Source organism: Apus apus, chromosome 2, assembly GCF_020740795.1.
Source record: "Apus apus isolate bApuApu2 chromosome 2, bApuApu2.pri.cur, whole genome shotgun sequence".
Taxonomy (NCBI): Eukaryota; Metazoa; Chordata; class Aves; order Apodiformes; family Apodidae; genus Apus; species Apus apus.
The window spans coordinates 71,878,004-71,899,621 of NC_067283.1; the positions used below are offsets into that span (position 1 = coordinate 71,878,004).

General features: G+C 40.1%; 1 protein-coding gene across 1 annotated transcript; it reads left to right on the forward strand.

Annotated features, from left to right (window-relative positions):
- The first annotated feature begins 1,155 nt into the window (after window positions 1-1,155).
- On the forward strand, window positions 1,156-21,020 carry VPS4B (vacuolar protein sorting 4 homolog B). Its single transcript, XM_051611312.1, has 11 exons — window positions 1,156-1,336; window positions 3,952-4,063; window positions 5,412-5,562; window positions 6,819-6,886; window positions 9,851-9,970; window positions 10,215-10,371; window positions 11,780-11,928; window positions 12,096-12,177; window positions 14,175-14,394; window positions 17,542-17,679; window positions 19,509-21,020. The coding sequence occupies exons 1-11, from the start codon at window positions 1,310-1,312 to the stop codon at window positions 19,608-19,610; spliced, it is 1,326 nt and encodes a 441-aa protein (XP_051467272.1). The 5' UTR covers window positions 1,156-1,309; the 3' UTR covers window positions 19,611-21,020.
- Window positions 21,021-21,618: the final 598 nt, after the last annotated feature.

Sequence of the window (21,618 nt, forward strand, 5' to 3'; positions counted from 1 at the left end):
GGATGAACAACGCCCCAGGAATTAGAAGATGAGCTTAGCTGAGGCAAACAGGCACCTGCCTTAACATCTTTAGTATGTTTTATTTTCATTACACTTCGTTGTACACCATCACTATAATATGGATTCTTAGAATATGGTAACACAGGAACTTCAGCTCTGGGAAGTATTAGATAATGTGACCAAACTGGTCCGTCACAGATTGAAGTAATATCCTTGATGTGACACTTCATTACCTTCTCAGGAATTGATCTTGATGTCATTACTATGCATTCAGCCAGTCTCTCCTCAGGCAAAACTAGCTGCAAGGTCCAATTATAGTAGGAATACTGCACGAGTGAAACTTAAGGAGTGCATGATTTAGCCTGTTACCTGTAAAGACACAAGTGCCCTTTCTGATTTATTTATTTTATCTCATTCACATTTGTCAGGTCATTGCCAGCAGTCTCACCCACCAGCTGTTCTTTCTGGAGTTTCAGAAGCTATTTCAGTGCAACTGGAGACTCGTTAACTACTGACGCTTCTTTGACGTATTTGTTGGTTTAGACCTAGGTCTAAAAGCTAAATGGAACGTTACGGATTTAAGAATCATAGGGACAAACGACGTAGCCAGAAACGTTAGCAGCAGGAGCGTATCTGAGAATACTCTGCGACACTGACCGGAAGGAGAAGGTAAAAAACAGAAGGGAAAACATACCCCCAATGCGGCGGGGCACCTTAAATAAAAGGGAGGCTGAAAGCAGCCCAGCGGCGCTGCGGCAGCAGCTGCCAAAGGGCGAAAAGGATGGTTTTGCCTGAAGACGGAACTAGAAGGAAACGGATACAGGATTCATTCTGCGGGGCCTGACAAGGCTCCTGCAGCCGCCTCCGCCGCAGCCCCTCCGCACCGCCCCGCTCCCCACAGCCCGGCTGCCGTGGCGGAACCCCCGGCACCCTCGTCTCCTCCCAGCCCCGCAGCAGGCCCGAGGGCAGCAGCTGCCGCTGCCCGCGCCACACGAAGCGGAGCACCGCGTCCCCCGGCCGTGCGGGCGGATGGGGAGGCTCCCCGGGGCGCAGGGCCCGCCCCGGCCCCCCCGGTCCCGCCCTTGCCCGCCGCCCGGCCCAGCCCCGACCCGGGGCGGCGCCCGGAAGCGGAAGCTGCTCGGCGGTGGTGCGGAAGTGCCGCTGGAGGCCGCCGTGTCGGGTCGGTGGCGGCGGCGGCGGCGGGAGCGGAGCGAGTTCCCTTCGGTTCCGTTCGGTTCGGTTCGGTTCCAGCGCTGGCAGCTGCGGGCCCGCGCTCTCTTCCTCAGTCTTCTTCCCCCACCGCTCCACCATGGCGGGCAGCAACGGCAACCTGCAGGTAGGGCGACCGGGACCCGAAGGCCGGGAGGCGGCGGCGGCTGCGGCCGGGGGGGCCGGGCCTGCCGACGGCCTGGGGGGGGCAGGGAGGGCAGCCGGAGGGGCCGGGGCAGCGGCGGGCAGGGCGGGGCGGCCTGTGGCGGCCCGGGGCGGCCTGTGGCGCGGCGAGGGGCCTTGGCCGGGGTCTGGGAAGCGTCGGAGGCCGCAGGTCAGTCCCCTCGTCAGCACCGGCCGCTGCTGGCGGCGGGCGCCGAGGCCCTGGGGATGGGCCGGGGACCTGCCAGGCGGGCAGCCCCGCCGGCCCCGCGGGGTCTGGGGTTCTCCCGGGGCGCTGTGTTGCCTCCTCTTGTGGCCCCGGCGCGCAGTTCGGCTCGGGTCTCTTCCGAGACGGCTGACTGCGGGGAGGCTCCATCTGCGCTGTGCTGCTGTTCGCGTTAACCTTCCGTTGGGGCTGTACAGTCGGGTTCGTGGCTGGTCGGCAGAACGGATCCAGAAGTTGTTAATAACAGCCGTTTTCTTTGCAGCTGTTTTGAACCGCGATCATTTCTGTAAGCTCATCATGGCCAAGTGTTGCTTATGCTGGCAAAGCTAGGGGAGCTGTCACAGGGTCTGGAATATGCAGAAGGAGAAAGAAACCTGTTAAAGCTGATGGTTTTCCTGAGGGTGATGTTCATCAAACTGTAGCCTGATAAATACAGCCTCAAGGGTAGTTAGAACTGACCATCTATGCCCTAGTTCACACAACTTTCTAATAAATTATTTCCTGTTTGATGCTGGTGTTCTTCATTGCAGTAAGAGGCTAAGATGCCTGCTGATGTAATGAAGTCCTAGAGCTTAGAATCCAATATCCAATTAATAGTCTTCTGGGTGTTTACAAAAACAGGTTATACCAAAACCCGCTAATACATGATGTAGAGTTTTTCCTACTTCAGCGGAGCAGGGCTGCAACATGCCCTGTTTTCTCACAGTTCTGTTGCAGCAGGTGGTCTTTGCCATTTATTCTTTGGATTTACTGTTGCCTGCATCACTCTTTGTTATACTGGATCCAGGAATCATTGGACTGTTCTGTGGTAATTTAAGCCACTGAAGGGACTTAACTTTAAGAAGAATGGAACTTCTTTTGGGGGTTAATTTTTGCTCTTTTGCTGGATTTGAATGGTGCATAGAGAGGCCTAACAGAGCCAGCACAAGGTGAGCAGAAAGGAGGGGACTGACCGTTCATACATGGGAAACTGCTGATCAGCTCATGGCTGCTCCAGAAAGGGAAGACTAATTTCTGTTCCAAAGAACCAGATTCTTACAGTGTTCCAACACTTGCCACAACAGAGCTGTAGAGTCTGCTTTATTGGATCATTTTTTTAAAATAAATTACACTTTTATTTTGGGTAGGTCTGTTGAGGTGGTCTTTGCTTCTGAGACAGCAACACAAAGCAACAGAATGCAAGATGTTGCCCTTTCTTCTTTCATGGCTAGTGTTTAGTAGCTTTGTTTTGCCTGGAACATGTCAGTGTCTGGATAGAGACAAGAGTGTCTGTACTGGGATGTCTCATGAAAGCTCCATGCTGCTGGAGCTTCTGCACTTTGCTCCCTGATGTCACCATACTTGGCCTGAACATACTAACAATGTTTAGGAAAAGAACTTGACTGAATGTGGAAAAGTACATGTGGGGCCACAGAAAACTTAATGTTGGTTAATTCTGGCTAACCATCCGCCTTTTTTAAACTTGCATGAACTAGTTGTTTTAATTGTCCTGAAGGGATATAGGGATTTCCAAGGACCAAAGTGTAATAAAAGGTAGTAAGTACTTTACAGCAAAGGAATAATGATGGTACCAATAAATCCAGTGTATGCAATACAATGCCTGAAATATCAATTTTATTTGAAATTAGCTCAACAAGTTAAAAATCATCCATAACTTCTAGAACATTTGTTGATGTTCATAATTTGGGTACAGTCTCTGTTTGTTGGGGTATTTTTCTCCCCTTCCATTGGAGTCATAATTAGAATTTCCCATTTGGATACAGAGAACCTAAATCCTTCTAGAGAAGTCAAATAATTGCCAGTCAGTCTTGGAAGATGTTTCCCAGCATATGGTTGGAAAAGTGATAGTGTTGGTTGCAGTGCATTGTAATCACATGCTTCCTCTATTGACTCTGCTGTTGATTGGGATTCCTGATGTCACTAGTCATAGTTGAAAGTGTCTTGGTCTGGATATAAAAAAAAAAAAAACAACAACAAAAAAACCAAACAAGCAAAATACACTTTGAATGGATTTCCCAATCTTTCCATAAGAAATGCAAGAGATTGGTAGGAAAACCGGCATAGACAAACAAGTAGGAGTTCCAGCTTAGTACGTAGAAACTTGTTCTTCTCACACTTTTTTTCTGTGCTAGTAAATTTCAGCAGTTTGTTAATTGTTGCTCATAAAAGGATAGAAATATTTTGTCGTGTACAAAGCACCACCCAAGACTTGCAATCAACGGCTTTCAACTTTTTGGGGTAAACGTTGAAGAACAGAAAAACTGGCCGTCAAAAAACAGAGCAGCAGCTTAAAATGCCTCTTTGGTTGTGCAAGATGCTCTTATGCAGCACTTAATTATTTGCTTATGTTACAGAAAGCAATAGACCTTGCTACCAAGGCAGCACAAGAAGATAAAGCAGGAAACTATGAGGAAGCCTTCCTCTTGTACCAACATGCTGTCGAGTATTTCCTCCATGTTGTTAAATGTAAGTGTATTGGATGATTAAATAGAGTGTAGTAGTCAAATTGCACAGAGTGATCTCTCGTGTTGACATCACTATTTAAATTTTTACTTTTATAGTCAGGTAATACTTGCTGATTTTAGTTGAGGTCGTGTAGTTTGCAGCTCTTGCCTTTACTGTGTTCTGTGCTGCTCCATTCTCTTAAGAAACCAGATTATTTTGAACTTGTGTTTTGTCTTAGGGTTTTTTAAGACAGGGAGGTTTTGCTGTCTCTCCTCTGAACTTCTGTAGCGTTGTTTCAAGCTGGCCACTGCATGAGGAAATGTGACTATAAGAGAAGGGATCCTTGTATTTCTGTTGTGCTGAAAACCATCTGTTAAACAGAAAGTCTTTGTACCTGCAGAGCGTGTGTGTCTCCTTAACTCACACCACTTAACTTTCTACAACCTCTGCTGCAATTTTTGTGCTCCTTAATGCCATAGTCTGGCTGTTCATGTTGGCCAACAAAACGTATGAGATAGATCTGTACATTGTAGTTTTTCTTCAGTTTCCATGTTCTCATTATTTTATGCTTTTTCCCACTTCTGTGTCATGTCCAGCATTTGTATGCAAGGGGGGGGCTTTCTTAACCTAGGTGCAGCCTTCATCTCAGTGGGCTAGGGTTGCTCACCTGACATGCACTTGGAGGTTACCACAATTTGAAAAAAACACTATTTTCTTTATAGGCATTTAGGATTGTTTGTGTTTATCAATTCTTATCCATTTATATCATACGGACTTTGTCAGAATATTGCTGCACTTTCTGTGCTTTTAACAATACTGATGTACTTTTGGAAACTTAGCAAGTAAGCCTAATGTGTTAAGTTTTGATTGCTGGTTTGAAGCACTGTAATAGTGACTAACAGAACAGTGGCTGTTGAACCACACCTAACTCTTTCAGACATTTTACATTATTTTTTCTTTATGATGTGTACTTATTTTAAAATTAGCAGGCTATGGAAAAATAATCTATGCTTCCAAATAAAAATCACTTAGCACAAGGAGTTTCTTGATGAGCTATTTTAGAAAAGGATTTATCAAGACCGTGTATAGCTGCTTGAAAGGCTGACAGAAAACCTTCCAGTGCCATTGTCCTTAATCCTGTACAGTCAAATTTTAAGCCCAAGCAGTGTTCAGGTGTATATTTTATTTCTGGTAGGTGGTGACTTCCAGTCACTTCTTTCCATGCTATAGTGGAATACTAAGTACTTGAGGTGTTTGGTTATGTCGTGAGTCCTGTGAGATGTATGTTGATAAGATATAAAGAAGACAAATTTAGTCTTGTTTTACAGTGCACGTGTTACCAAAGCATTTTTTCTCTTCAAACTCTTAGATGATACACAGAGTGATAAAGCAAAACACAGTATTAGAGTGAAATGTGCAGAATACTTGGACAGAGCAGAAAAGCTGAAAGAATATCTGAAAAAAAAAGAGAAAACTGCACCAAAACCAGTTAAAGAGTCTGGTCCTGCTGATGGAAAAGGGTATGTTTTTGGAGAAGGTAAAGCAAAATACTTCCTGAACTCGGCTTATTCTAAAATTCCACTCTTCAAAGATTATTTTAACTGGTGTTTTTTAAATGCTTTGAACGACTACTGATGCTAAAATACAGTGGCTAATAAAGGAAAAATCAGATTTATTAGGATCACAGGCATATCTCTGGTTGTTTACTAAAATGTGCTAAAATTTGCATGGGAAATTCACTGAAGAATGAAAGCTGTTTCAGACTAATGTGTGATGATCAGATTTAATGGCAAGGAGCCCAATTAACCTTCAAATTTTTTCCACATTTAAATACTTACTAACTAGAAAATAAGTTCAGACTGATTATCGAGGCCCAAGGTTGATCTCTCTCATGCTTGAAAAGAGGTGCAAAGCTATATGAAGGGTGAAGTTCTGTAAGATGGGCTGAATCCCTCTAATGCCTTGCGGCTGCCTAGTCGCTCCACTGCTTTCCTTTTATTAGTCTTGGTTTTCATTTTGTGTATCAGAGAGCTGAACAAACAGAGACACCTGAACAAGCCGAGCCTGTTCTGCACTTGCTACTGCTTTTATGGGGGTAGGAGGGAGGAAGAGTTCAGAATGATACCTTCTTATAGAATTGCCCTTTTTAGCAGTCCTGAACAGCTAGAGTTGCTCAGTTGTCTCTTGAAACCTCGCCTAATTTTCAATCTCCTTCATTGTCTATTTGTCTCACTGTCTTCTGCTGGCTTGTAATAGAAGAAACTGGTAATATCACAGAGGCTACATGTATTTTCATGATGTCCACTCCAGTTTCTCACTATCTAGTCTCTTTTTTTCCTTCTGTAACTTCTAGTTTCCTTTGCTCCTGCAAGATGAGAGTGTAGAGTTTCGTAGTACTAGATGGAATTGACCAAGTCCTGTTGCAATTCCAGATAGGGAATGAGTGCCAGTGTCTACAAATAAACCATTTTATTGTTTCTGTGTTGCTCTTGATACAAGGGTTTTTATTTCCTAGAGATTGGCTCAAAGCATGTACAAGTGTGTTAAGAGGGCTCAGACCCATAAGAAGTTGAAATGGTGGGGAGGGTGAATTAAAAATAATGTGGTGTAGAAAAGCAGAAGTACAATGGTGTAAACTTGTAGAGGTCTGAAAGCATCTCAGCATTTCTTTCATTACTCAGACTGGTGATTTATCTGCTTCTTGCGTTCTGATTTTTATCCTAAGACAGCAGTCTCTTTTATTGTATTTCAGCATTTTTTCTTGTTTCCAAATCAGGAATGACAGTGATGGGGAAGCGGAGTCAGAGGATCCTGAAAAAAAGAAGCTACAGAATCAAATTCAAGGTAATCTTCAAGTGTCCTTTCCTTTAAGTAGGGATGACTTCAGGCAAGCAATTTCCCATGTTTTTGCCACCTAAACTTATGGAATAAGATACTGTCTGTAAGCGGCTCAACTACTCTTTACTTTTCACATACGACTTCCTTATGGAAGTCGTGCTTTGTGTGCCAAGAAATTATGCCCTGACTATTTTGAAATGTTATCTCCTGTACCCTGTGCTTCATGTTGAAATTGTACCATTTATCAGGATAGAATTTTCCAGCAAAATAAGTTGCAAGATCACAGGTAGCTAAACCGAATCAGTATTTTTTTTTACTCGTAAGTACGTTATAGTATTGCCTAGAGGCTAAGGTAACAGACCTCATATGAACACCTGGTGTGAGCAGGACCATTTTCACAAAAAAAGTTTGTGCTCAAGTTCAGGAGTTGGGAACACAGATTCTTCCTTGTTTGTAATAACAGGCAGCATTTTCTCATATGCAGTGGTGATGTTCTCCCAGCTGAGTAACATTATAGTTTGCATTTTTGAACTTAGATGCTGAATACAGTCAGTGATAAACATATAGCAGCTACCAGTAGTTCTCTATGTGGTAAAACAGAGGGTTTGTTTGATATTTATTATCCTTTAAGGGTGAAGAATCGTTAAGAGCTTCCCTGCCAAGAGGTGCTTAAGGATCTGAAAAAACTTCTTTGTTCTCCTCCTGTTTTTTAGTGTAACAGAGACAAAACGTATTTACCAGATCACTCTACCTGTGTAATTTCAGGAGCTATTGCATGATCTTTGGAAACTGCACCATACTACTTCTGCTTCTCTGCACTTCTATTTAGTCCTATGCACAATTATATGGGACAGTTTCTTCTATTTAAAATAACAGAATGATGAGCACTGGACTCTTATCCTGTCTGTCACTATGAGGAGTTTGCTTCCTCCCACGTGAATTAAGAAATAGTTTAATGCATCCACCACTTCTTTGATACTTTCTACAAAATTATAGTGTTCTTGCTTAAACGTTGAATTGCTTGAAAATCTAAGGAGTGAGATCCTTGGGCCTTTTAAACTTAACACAGGAATCCTTTACTCAGATAATACAAGCTCTGGGCAGCCTCCAGATTAGTCATTTTCGTTTTGCTTCCCACAACAGCCACAAAAATTTCCTGTATTTAATTTCGCTGCCTTGTTATTCCTAGTTGACTTGATCTTATGGAACTTTCCCAAGTCTGGGGCTACTTATAAATATTTAATTATAATAACAACTTGGCTCATTGTGGAAGAAGTTGCTGGTAGCTTTCAGGCTGGATAGTAGTTGCCTAGTAGTTCTGCTATCCAGCTGTCTACTGTATAGTAGTGGTTTATTGTCGTGTATTCTTGTTTAGAAATTTAAAGGCGTTGTGCATTCTTTTGCTTAAGCTTCCAGCTATTAATTTACACCTACAAAATTAGGAAGCCTGCTATTCCAGTTCCATTTGTTTTCTTGGTACAGGTAATATCTTACAGTGCAGTGATTTCAGTTACTATGGTATGTCTGGTGCAGATAACTGATATTTCAACTTTGAAATAATCTCCTGTTCTTATCTGAACTGTTACTTGTTCTGCTAATTATTTTAGTGATGGAGCCCATAGTTCTGCTTACTTTAAGAAAAGCTGAAGTGTAATCAATCCAGCAAAAGAATTTAGTGCATTGGAAGTGAGTGATTGCATTAATTCGAGCATATAGATGGTAAGCTAAGACAGTTTGCCATCAGCTTTCTCTATAACATTTTTAACACATTTGACAATATGATGTTGCTTTTGGAGTCTAAATTCCAAATTGTTAACACTTGCAGTTGTGAACAGATACTGCTCGTTTTGATCTGATAGAAAAGGAATGCAGCAAAGAAAAAATCTCAAATGAGATACTTTGAAAGTAAGCCAGACTTAATTGCTTTATTCATTAGCCTGTGAGTAACAGTAAACTTTTAATCCTGCAAAAGAAAAAAAGCCTTAAATTACTTCACAGAGCACTGAAGGCGTAAGGTGAAAGTGTCAAAAAAATAGCAGGTGAAAGCTAATTCTGAAGTTATAGAAATCCCTTTGAAAGTTTTGGTTGCCCTATTTCTCTACAGTATGTTCCAGTACTTGGATAAGCATTGGATTGGTTGGCATTTATTCATCTGAGTTATCTTACCTTTAGGATTTGGCTTGGCTAGGATGACAAGATCTGATATTCAATTACTAGCTCAGATCAACAACTAGAGTCGTCTCCTCTAAAAGCAGTCAACACAAAATCATTTTTAGCCTGTCAGACTAACCATTTTGAAGTCTAAAGAGAAGGCTAAATTACAACTCAGCTAAAATCAAGATGAACTTGTTGACTGAGCATGATGAGACTTGATAAATTTTTGAGAGAATGTAGCTAGACTAAGAAGATACTTCTGCAGCTAAGCAGGCTCCATGTAACTTTTCTGATGCTTTCAACCCTAACTCTTAAAGTGCTTTACCATTAGATGATCCGATTGTTTGCTGCACATCTGGAGATACCCAACAAGTTACTTAATCTGCTGGAGAGTCTTTTAAATCCTGGACTAGTGCAGTTTAAAATGAAATTTCAAATTTTTCAGAACCCATAATGGTGGTTTAATGAGGAGATAGTGCCCGAATACCTATTATGGAAGGTACTCATCTGTGACTACTACATGCACACTTCCTGATCAGTTATGGACTAGCGTTGACCATTGCAGGACTTCCACTAACTTTCAAGTATACTGGTTTTCCACGGCTTACTATGGTAAAACAATGTGACAGATTTCTATAGAAATAACATCCATGTGTCTAACAGTATTCCATGCTTAGATCTATTTAAAAATGCTTTGGTTTTATGCAGTATGGACATGGGCATTAGTTTTTTAATTTATCTTTTTTCTCCAAATGGAATTTATTGAAGTTGTGAAAAAGATTGGTGCATCACTAACTTAGTAATCTTTTCTTACAGGAGCAATTGTTATGGAGCGACCAAATGTCAAATGGAGTGATGTTGCTGGCCTCGAAGGTGCCAAAGAAGCACTGAAAGAAGCAGTGATCTTGCCCATTAAATTTCCACACCTGTTTACAGGTCAGAATTACAGCATTTATTTGCTATTGGCCAGTCAGGACGGGCCCTAGGGTCTGAGAAGAGTGTGATGCCAATGTATGAGATTCAAGCTGAGCTCTCAACAAAGAGACACTGATCCCATCTGACGGAAGTTTCATGGGTAGATGGGGAAAACCTCTGAAGAAATGAGAGGGACTTAATCAGAACAATAGGTTCAGTCTTCCTTTCTACAGTATTTTGATGACTGCTGCTTTTTGTCTTGCAGGAAAGAGAACACCCTGGAGAGGGATTCTCCTATTTGGACCACCAGGAACAGGAAAATCTTATTTAGCAAAAGCTGTGGCGACAGAAGCAAACAACTCTACCTTCTTCTCAGTATCTTCCTCTGACCTTGTCTCAAAGTGGTTAGGCGAAAGTGAAAAGTAAGTTGGAGTTGCCAGAGTTCCAGGAAAACACTGGCAAGAAAAAAATAATTCAGAGCTAGATAAGTTGCTGTAAAGAAAGTGAATTTGAGGGAAGGGTCATGTCTATTTTAAAAGTAAATTTCTGGCATTTCTAAGCTTCATGCTACAGTGCCACATGAAAATATCATCTTGTGTTGTGTTCTGTGCAGCTGGACCTCTCTTCGGTGTTCAAGATAGTTTTCAAAACTAGCTCAGAAAGCTTTTGGGACTACCATACTGCTTATTCCCCTACTGAAATCAGCTGTGACAGCACGCTCCATCAGTCTGAACTGTTGGGAGACTTTGGCTTTTGGCATGTGGCATTTCTTTGTCCATATGGAGGTGTTCTTTCTTTATCCTGATTTCAACCAAAAATCAGGAAGACTTAAGAACCTTGAAAAAGAGGCTGAAGGAGAGGAGCAACCATGAAACTTCATAGTTCTCCATGCTAACTCTTAATCTGTTACTCTTTGGTACGTGAAGAAAACTAGGAAGCCTGAACTGACACTTGTGTAGTCTAGAAGTGCAGGAATTTGTCCATTTAGGCTTCCAGTGAAGATTTCCCAAATTAAGAAAAAGCTCTGGGTTTGTACAGGAAGGATTTTCGTGTGATTATAATCCTTGTCAAAACCACGCTTTAACAGTTTGAAGTGTGGGACAAGTGAGCAACACTATTTAAAGCTGATAGAATGAGTAAGAAAGACCGTTAGATAAAGTGTTTGAGCTGGATTTTTTTTTCCCCCAAAAGCTGGAAACCTTTAGCTGCTTTTCTTCTGTTGCAAAAGGAATACAGAACTGGAGTCCACCTTGGCATTTTTTCTGTTTCACTTCACTTGAAGCTATTGCTTGAGATTTAGTACTGGTACTGTGAAGATTTTCCCAGCATATTCCTATTTATTTTCCTTTCTAACTTAATAAAATGTGTTAATAAGGCTAGGCTATTTTTTTTATTATTATTTTTGCAAACCAACTTTTCTTGTAATATAAAGTATTTAAAGTCATGTGAAGCAAATGTACATGTTATTTCTTAGAAAATCTCTAGAGTTAATCTCACTAGGTTACAAATATGAAATAAGAGAAATCCATGTTCTTTGAATCTGTCTGGAGTGGTGGTTTTGTATATGCCAGGCTGTCTTGTAGAAAGGTAAACCAAAAAATTTCTTGCTTTTGCAAAACAATGCCTGGAGTGCTTGAAGAGGTTTCAGCTCCCTTTATGCTGGGCTATCTCACTCAGTATGTACTGAGTCTTGAAGCTAGAAGAATGTTGAGTAGCTCTACGTTAATCCTTCTACTTTGTTAGCTTTCTCTAAAGGAAGTGATTGTATCATAATCTTGTGTTTTTCCTGGTGTAATCATCAAGATAACTGAAGCTATTTTCTTTTTTAAGATTAGTGAAAAGTTTGTTCCAGTTGGCCAGAGAAAACAAGCCTTCTATTATCTTCATTGATGAGATAGATTCTCTCTGCGGGTCAAGAAGTGAAAATGAAAGTGAGGCTGCTAGACGGATAAAAACAGAATTTCTAGTCCAGATGCAAGGTAAATTTACTTGGTTTTCACATTCATTCAAAGGAATTAAGATTCGTATTTTAAGCATAGCTTGCATGAGAACATTAAAAATATCTGCAGTTCCATCCTGTTAGATGTTGACATTTTAAAACAGTTTGTATCATCTGAACAGTGAAATGATTTCTGCCCTGCTGTAGGGGTTGGTGTTGACAATGAAGGAATCTTGGTCTTAGGAGCGACAAACATACCCTGGGTTTTGGATTCTGCTATCAGGAGAAGGTATGATACCATTTTTTTTCATGGTAGGAAGTGTGCAACTATTGTGAGGGTTCAATCTGAGACTATTTGAGGTAGTAATCCAGCTCGTGTTTGCAGACGTGGCTATTGTTCTACGACTCAATTCCATGAGATGGAGTGAGCCAAACTAGTAGCCCCTTGCCCCTTTAAAGAGGTAGGTTTTTCACTCTTCTGTTTGCTCTGTAGTTCGTTTGATGTCTTGGTTTTATGATTGTGCTTGAGAAAGCAGAAAATCATTCTGGTTTTGTGTTGGTTGGTTTTCTGGTGGGCATGCAGGGTGAGTTACAAAATACACAATTCAGAATGGCAAGAGGGGGTAGAGCTTTGCTTTTCAGCTGTTAACAAATTGTTGAGTAGCTTCCCTCATGGAAATGTAGCCTTATGTTACACAGAAACACCATGTTTTCCTACTGGTGAGGCATAATATGTGATCTTTCAGTGTATGTTTTAACTGCTGTTTTGTAGATCTGAGTAGCTGGATCTTTCTTCGAGCTGTGAAGCAGCACAGGACAAATACAGCCATGTGACAAATATTACTGTTATGATGAGGACACAGCTTGGATGATGGTTATTTTTGTTGGCTAGAGAAACATTACCTTTTTTTGTCTGTCACTGACTTACTTCTACACTTAATTCAAACTGGCCATACTTTGGGGGCTGGACCAACCGCCGGAGGTTGCTTCCAACCTGTACAACCATAGTTTTGTGTGAGACAGCTTTAAAGGTGAATGTATTGCTTAAAATTTCAGGTAATTCTTTAAATTCTGGCTCTGGGGTCCACTGTACAAGACAGACATGGACATGATAGAGTGGGTCCAGAAGTGGGTCAAAATACCTCTTCTGTGAAGAAAGGCTGAGAGAGTTGAGATTGTTCAGCCTGGAGAAGAAAAGGCTCTGCACCAGCCTTGTTGTGCCTTTCAGTATAAAAAGGGGGCTTATAAGAAAGACTGAGAGATGTTGTGTATTTGTTTACCAAGGCTTGTAGTGACAGGATGCCGGGCAGTGGTTTTAAACTGAGAGTGTGTTTAGACTGGACATAAGGAAGCAATTTCTTGGCTTCCTGTGGTGAGACGCTAACACAGGTTGCCTGGAGAAATTGTGGATATCCCCTCCCTGGAAGTGTTCGAGGCCAGGTTGGATGGGGCTTGGAGCAACCAGGTCTAGTGGAAGGTGTCCATGCCCATGGCAGGGGGGGTTGGACTAGATGACCTTTGAAGGTAAGGTCCCTTCCAGCCCAAACCATTTTCTGATTCTCTGCAGTGTGAAAGAGGAGGTCTCTAATTCCTGTCCGTAAGACTTAAAGGAACCTGTGCAACAATGGCAGAATTTTTTTTTTTTTCATTAATTTGGCCCACTTTGTCATTTATATCAAATTAATTACTTTCTACAGATTTTGGAGTTACTCTTACTTGGTTGGTGGGGGGTAATCCCCACTGTGAGAACAGATGCTGCTTCAAAGGAAGAACTGCAGTTACCAACATTTTCTACTGACAACTGTTTTGAGAATATGACTTCAAATTTGCTTCTGACTATGAGGTTTTCTTTAACTTAGTTGCAGACTGTAGGAAGTAGTTGTGTTAGCTTGTTATCAGGCAATTCTTTCTTTGAGTGTGGAAACTGTTCAAATATACTTCAACACTTAAAGGCTTTTTTCCCCCCTTGATTTTTTTTCTTTCAAAACACAAACTCTGCTGGAGAGAATCTGGAAAAACTTCAGTCTGAAGATAAGGTCTTTGTCATGAAAAGGAAGTAGTTGCTATATTCCGGATGTCAGCTTATGTAGCTACAGTATTATTTATGAGAACAGGTTGTTGAATATTTGCCTTAGATATATTTTTTTAAGGTTTATAATACTGAAACTGCTTCTTTCTGGTGTTGTTAGGAACAAACTGCATACTTATTTGCATAAGTTTCTTTCCACTGTGCACCTGCATGAGCTAGCATCTGTGGAACATCTTGTTTTCTCTTTTTTAAACCAGGTTTGAGAAGCGTATTTATATTCCTTTACCTGAAGACCATGCCAGGGCTGCAATGTTCAAACTTCACCTTGGGTCAACTCCAAATCTCCTATCAGAATCAGATTATCGAGAGCTTGGAAAGAAAACTGATGGCTATTCTGGGGCAGATATAAGCATCATTGTACGTGATGCACTGATGCAGCCTGTAAGAAAGGTGCAATCAGCAACTCACTTTAAAAAAGTAAGTAGGAATCAAAACTTTTTCAAGTTATTTAATCTCTGAGAATTACCTTAATTTGAAAATTCCTTGCAAGTCAACTGAGTTTGGTTTGTGGTAACACTGCACATTTATGAATGTCCATTTTATTGACCAGAGAAGAACTTGGGTATTCATCCCTTTTTTTTTTTTTTCCCCCTTCCCCTATTCCTTGCCCCCCCACCCCCAAGCCCAGTCCTGCCATAAGTCTGGTGGAGCTACCTTCTGGATATTCATGCTGTGTAATCCAAGATCTGATGACGCTTCATATCTTTAGGTAGTGTTAAAAGCATTCAGTTCAAAATGTAATTTAAATGGGAACATTTAAAGTGCTCTTTCACAGAATCATTTTGGTTGGAAAAGACCTTTAAAATTATCAAGTCCAACCATAGCCCAACTCTACCAACCATTAACTTAACTCTACTAAGTCCAGTGCTTAAACCATGCTCCTAAGGACCACATCTACACGCCTCTTGAACACGTCCAGGGATAGAGACTCAACCACCTCCCTGGGCAGCCTCTTCCAGTGTTTGATTACCCTTTCAGTGAAGACTTTTTTTCTTTATATCCAATCTAAACCTCTCCTGGTATGACTTGAGCCCATTTCCTCTTGTTCTGTTCCTTGTTACTTGGGAGAGCAGATCAATCCCCCACCTCACTAGTTTCCTTTCAGGTAGTTATAGAGAGTGATGAGATTTCCCCTCAGCCTCCTTTTCTCCGGTTCTTCCAGATGCTTCTCAAAAGGCTTGTGCTTTTTTCCTGGATTGAGTTATGAGAATCTTCATGTTTTTTCTAGCATGTTTAAATGAATGTATCTGTCATCCACATGGGAATGGACATTCTGCTTATGTGGTGTGTTTTTCAAACTGAAAAATTAAGATTCTTATAAAGTTCTGGTAAAAACAGGGAGTCATTGTTACTTGTGACAGTAGTAAAGATGCAAGACAACTGAGCAAGGTCTGTGTTTCATTGCTTGGGCAGCATGCAGCAACCTCTGGGTGCTGCCATAATATGAAAACTAGTTTACACTTACTTAGGTGCACTCTAAAGAGACACTTGGTCTGTATTGTTTGGCTTATCTTGTAGTCATCTCTACATGCTGTGTACTGACGTAAGAAACATGTCTTCTAAGTGTTTGGATCTCAGAAACTTTTATCTGACAAAGAACCAAGTAGAGTTCTTTAGCACTAATCTAAATCCATTACATCTGGGAATGCTTTTTTTCCCTTGGAGAATTTGCACATATGGGTCTTGTTCAATCAACTTAATTGTTCTCTATAAACTATTAAGCTCTTCAATGGAGAGAAAAAAGAAAGTATGATGATGTTATCAATGGCTATAAACAAAGTTCCAAATACATACAATGTATATTGCTTAAATAAAATTATATTTTCCCTGTGTGCTTTTTTTAGGGTAAACCAGACTATTTTATACAAAAAATACAAAAGAGTATTTTTTGTTTCATTTTTACTGCAGACTTTGATGTTACAGAAAATAATGTATGTTGGGTGAAGGTCAAGGTATTGCTTGCTGTAAGGGGAAGTTTTCATTTGTTCGAAATGGTAGGAAAAAATTTAAATCCTAAGCTGTCAAGAGATACATACCATGTAACTTGTGTGGGCAGCAGTTGACAACTGAGTTGTCATCTCAGTTACAGTTGCAATTTTTCTACCAGTAACTCAGCCTGACATAAAAGGATTAAGGGCCCTAAACTGAACATCTACAGTTACTTTCAGTTGAAGATAGGCTCTTTTGTTCCATGTAGTTTCTTTCAAGGAACACATTGAGCTTAAAATTCAAAGAGAAAGGAACACTTAAATCCAATACGGTCCAGAATATGAGAGGAATCCGTAAGTTCCCAGAGTCTGTGTTTAGGAAAACTTGGTAAAATAAACCTGCAGCCAGTCATTTTGGTGGGAGGGGAAAGCCAGACCAAAACCCCCAAAACATCTTAAAGGGTTTCTGAAGAGCTTTTCCCAGTTTAAAAACAAAACAAGTATTTTGAAATACTGATTTGGTTAAGTTTCTTCTGGGGGCAACTCAGCAGTGACACTGATATAAACTATACTTGTTTAAAAATAGGCAGCTATTTTGATGTATCAAGGATTTTCCAGATGCTTCCTACCCTTAAGCAGTGCTGCCTGAAGTTGTTGACTTTAAGTGACATTGACATTTCTGGCTGAAGGGCTGTTACCTTTTAGCCTATTGTTCAGATTTAGAAGAACCTAAGGCATGTCTCAAGACTACCATGGAACAATGAAATAACCTCAGTTGTCACAGTTTGTGGAGCAACCCAAAATAAATTCTTACCTTCTATTGCCCCCAAAAAAGGAAGGGAAAAAACCCCGTAACTGCAGTACTTTGAGGGCCCTGGCATAAGCCAAGTTGATTCCTCTTTTGTTAGTACCTCAATTGGACATATTTTCCTGTTTTTATGAGCAAAATCTTAGCTTTGTCAATTATTTGCATCATGACAACTTGTCCCTGTTAAACAGTAGTTTCCTCAACTACTACTAATTCATTGCAGACCATCCCTTGCTCTGTATGATAATACAAGTTTGTCAGAGTTGATTTTGAATATTGCAGTCTGCTCTCCCAATGTCGTGCTTTAAATGCAGTTTGGAACAGCAGTCCAGTTCCCTGCTGTTAAAAATAGCCAGTGAGTGTGTTGTCTTTCATTCTTTGCATATGGTTTGAGTTTCTGTGGATGTGATGCTTCAGGTAACGACAAAGGAAAATAAAACTGTGGGTCCTAGATAATGTGTTGCAGAAAGGGAACTGGTGCAGCTTTTTTGGAGTCTGTCCGTGTGTCTGGAAAAAAAGAATGTTTTCTGTTCTCCCACTAGATGGCCCTGCTTTCTATCGAGTACTGAGGAGGCGTCAGAAAAAGTGCTCGGGGCTTCGGAGTGCATTCTGTTTTAAGATTGAAAAGCCATTTCTGGCTTCCTAACTTGAGGGGCACTCAAGGATAATTATTGATAAGTTTTTAGAAAGCTGGTAATCAGTGATGAATGAACTGCCAAAGTGACATCTGCGTATAACTGAGGAATGTTTTTGCTCTAAAAATGCTGTTCAGCTTCTGTCTTTTGTTTTTAAATTTGTAACTCCTATAAATTATTTTTTTATTTTTAGGTAAAAGGACCATCATTGTCTAATCCAAACATGATGGTAGATTTGTTCACCCCTTGCTCTCCAGGTGATCCTGCAGCCATCGAAATGACATGGATGGAGGTTCCAGGTGATAAATTAATGGAGCCTAAAGTTTCCATGGTAGGCATTTTTTGGTAACATTTCTTTCCTGCTTTGCAGAACTCTGGAAAGACTTTAGGAAAAAACTCTTTCAAATAGTTATGCAAGGCAATTGACTGTGTTGTTTGATTTCAGAAATGCTGGACATGGCAGATAACATTTGAATTCACAACATACACCATTACAGTACAGCATGCTTGTGAAAAAGCCAGCTCTCTATTCCTGATAAGCATTTCTTATTGTTCTTGTCTGCTGCTATGCAGCTGCTGTCCTTTTATCCACAGACAGCATCTGGTTCTTTGACTGCTCTTGCACTCATCTTTTATTTAAAACCTTTGGGATCCCCTGCCCTATGATAGGCTTCCTTCCCATCACTCTATAGCATTAATACTAATACTGGGAAGTGGAAAATTATATTCAGTATAAATTGGAAGTAATGTGCTGTAGTAAATATTGCCCATGAAATAAATACAAGCATAAATACTAAAAGTGAAAAGATAGTGGATGTAATGGTAGTTTGGTTTCAATTTCATCACAGGTGGTACAGCTCTTTCAGCTATTTTCTTGGTTCATGTTAAAATACTTATTTTGGTCTAGAGAACAGAATATGTCATTTTAAGACACATTGAAATCTTAGTTCACTGCTTAAAAAAATAATAGTTGCTGGACACTCATTCTGTATTTTTCCCCAAGAGCAAAAAAGAAGATTCTGAATTTAAGTGTAATGTTTGAGGGAAGGACTCAATAAGAAATCTGTGCTGCTGTCATTTCTTGTGGGCAGTCATGTGAAACAGTCCTGTAATGAATGAAAGAAATTGGTGTATTTCACGGGGATCACAACTCTCTAAAACAGTAGGCACTGCTTTGTAAATATAACCATCACTAGATTTCAGAAGATAATTTTCTGTGCGTATTTGCATACTGAGGAAGCACAAAAGAATGCCTGCAGGTGCAAGTCTGCCCTAATACTTCTGCCTGCATGGTCTAAGCAGATTGTTAATCAGTCTTTCCTGGAATTAGACATAACAATTCCTTGTGTGCTTCTAATGGTACCTGGGCTTTAATGCTCTATAGTTGCATTGGTAGTTGTTTCAGTGTCCAAAATCAGTTATTTTCCTGATCAGACTTAAATTCTTTCTAAGCAGGGTTTCTTTAGTCTGATGAGACAACTCCCAAGACTAGAAAATCGTTATAGTAACTTTTGGGTTTACCCATAATTTTATAGTAATATGGGGTGTTGGGCATCTCATTTTTTCAGCTGCCATTGGCATGGTCTTGATTAGTTTTCTTGCCCCTTTTTATTCAATAGGGTGTTGTAACTGCTGCTTTCAACTTCACAGACCTTAAGTTTTTCTGAACTCCTTTTCCTAGTATCTAAATATGTCTCTAGGAAACTACTGAATTGAAGAGAGAGAAATTACTGGTCATGAGCAGCAAAACTTTGTTAGAGATTAATGACAAACTATTTTTCCATGTTGTTGGACTATGAAGAGTGCACGGGAACATCGGATTATTTTCCACTTTTAAACTCCTGTAGTTAGTTAAAGAGGGATTGAAAATAGTAACTGACAAAAAAACTAGGGAAGTTCGGTTCTTATCAGTAAGAAGAGATTGATAAAACTTGAATGGGTGAGTCATTTAAACCTAAACCTGAGGTTGTGGTTTCATTATTAGGGAAGCTCATTAGCAGTTGTCTCTTGTTTAGGCTAGCTTAAAGTTTTGTGTAAATAGGAGCTCCGATGCTCCTCTTGTTTTACTGGGCTTTTTAACACACATTTGTCTTGGCAACAAGATTCTTAGCAGTGGTACTATACTTGTTTCTGAAAACACTTGTCTATTTTGTCTGACAGGCGGATATGCTCAGTTCACTTGCTAGCACAAAACCAACAGTTAATGAACAGGACCTGGAGAAGTTAAGGAAGTTTACAGAAGACTTTGGTCAGGAAGGCTAAACCAAAGAGATACGTGGATCATTAGAACTTTTTTTGTCTTTCTTAAGAAATCTTGTCTTTATGGATGGCACTTCAACTAAATGCCAATGGAATCACTCCCTTCTTCCTTTGCAGAAGGAATAGAAGGTACTTTTGCAAAGACCCTTAAGCTTTTATATTGTATTGTTTTCCTCAGATGTCTGTGAATTGTCTTCTACTGAAAAATAATATGAAAATGCAGTTTTAGGGCAAGACAGAAAAGTGATGTGGTAACGTCTATTAAATACTAGAAAACTTTAAATTATTAGGTCAATTTTAGGTATTGCATTAAACCTGGGTACAAGTGAGTTTTAAACTCCCAGTAGGCTCATAAAACCCTTTTTTGAAGGGTGGAAGAGAACATAATGTATTTGTCAGGTGTTTTCAGTGTCAATCAGCCTACATATTAATTGCTCTCATTTCATTTAGAAAAATGCAACACAGTTTGCTAATCAAACATACTGCAAGTGTGGGTATGCTATTAAAGTAAGAAAACATAGTGTGAGGATATGACTACATGGGCCAGTACTTTGTTTAAATACTAATGGAACTAGTATTTGGCTGTTTCTGCTCCGCTGTGTTAAAATTTTGCCTTAGACAGCAAGCATTTGTTTTTAACTCTTTATTAGCTGTTACACACTGTCACTATGCAATCTGGAAAGAGATGGTTAAATTCAAGTATTTCAGAAGGTGTTTTGCTGACTGGTCTTGGGTTGTTTTGTTGTTTTTTTAAATCTGGATTTACTTTTTGTGGGAGTTTGACTAACATTAGAAAAAAGCATTAGTAATATCCTGTAAGATGCCACATGTCAAGGCTGGCAAGGTATAGTCTTTGGAGAAAAAGGTCTCCAAAGGAGGTCTTTTGGGGAAAAGCATACTTTCATATGCAAGGAGACTGTAACAGATGTTTTAGCCACAGACTTTCCAGTGATAAATTCACTCTGAACCCTTCAGGTAACTCTTGCATATAGGTTACTTCAATTTAGCTTAAACTGTAAGAGAAGGCTGGCACTTTAGTACAGTGGGACTTCATTGGTCTCTCTCTGAAGAACTACACATTAAGATGTGCCTGAATGTAACTTACAACACTACAGTGTCAGTGCTGAGTTTGTGCCTTGTAAGTTTGCACTGGCTGTAGATTCAAAACATCATTACCTAGAATACCCTATGTTCCATTATAATTGTACAACTTCATCCTGCATATGCTTTGTTTAACTTGCATTAAAAGAAATTTGCACATTTTGTGTATGTTATATGTACATATACACATGTATGATCATCTTTTGATGGGGTTTGGTTTCCTTTATGTACATATTTTATGTACTGTATAAATCATAGGATGGGTGAAATTTGCTGTACTTAAATGAAGTAAAACATTGCAGTATAACATCAGCTGTGTTCTTTGAGTATTTCTTCAGTGCTATGTTTTTGGTAGTTTGGGTTTTTTTTAGACTTCGGTTTCTATGTTTATCACCTTAACAAAATATTTAGTTAAAAATTATTTGACCTGCAAGGTGCTGAGCTTTTGTTTACTAACATGATGAAACATTCTTTCCCAAATTGTACAGTTACACACAGCTTTACCTTTGTCTTTTGTTGGAAGGTGTAAATGTGAATCAGTGGGCTGCAAATCTTTCCCTGGAGCTTTGAGGGGGGGAGGGAAGAGGAGGTGTGTGCAGCAGGAGTTCCAGTCTAGTTGCAGGCAACTATGGTTAGTAAACTTGTGGCAACAGGATTGCTTTCTTGCAGTTGTCTCTTGTGAACGCTTTAGAAATGAGCCACATACGGGCAGGGCTCTCACTCTTGAGGACTGAAGCTACTGTCTGAAGTACTTGTCTCTTGACCTTTTTTGAAAGGAGAGTCCCTACTGCAATCTTCAAAATTCTCAGGAACGTGTTTTGGTTTTTTTTGTGGCTGGCTGATGTGTCCAATAGATTCTCCGTAAGCTTAACTGTGTAATCTCCTATCTTTAATGTAGAAGAAAAGTATA

Bases quoted from the DNA above. Each gene is read 5' to 3' on its own strand.
- VPS4B (XM_051611312.1), top strand. From the start codon at position 1,310: ATGGCGGGCAGCAACGGCAACCTGCAG. The intron at 1,337-3,951 runs GTAGGGCGACCG...CTTATGTTACAG, and splicing joins GCAGCAACGGCAACCTGCAG to AAAGCAATAGACCTTGCTAC. The intron at 17,680-19,508 runs GTAGGCATTTTT...TTTGTCTGACAG, and splicing joins TGGAGCCTAAAGTTTCCATG to GCGGATATGCTCAGTTCACT.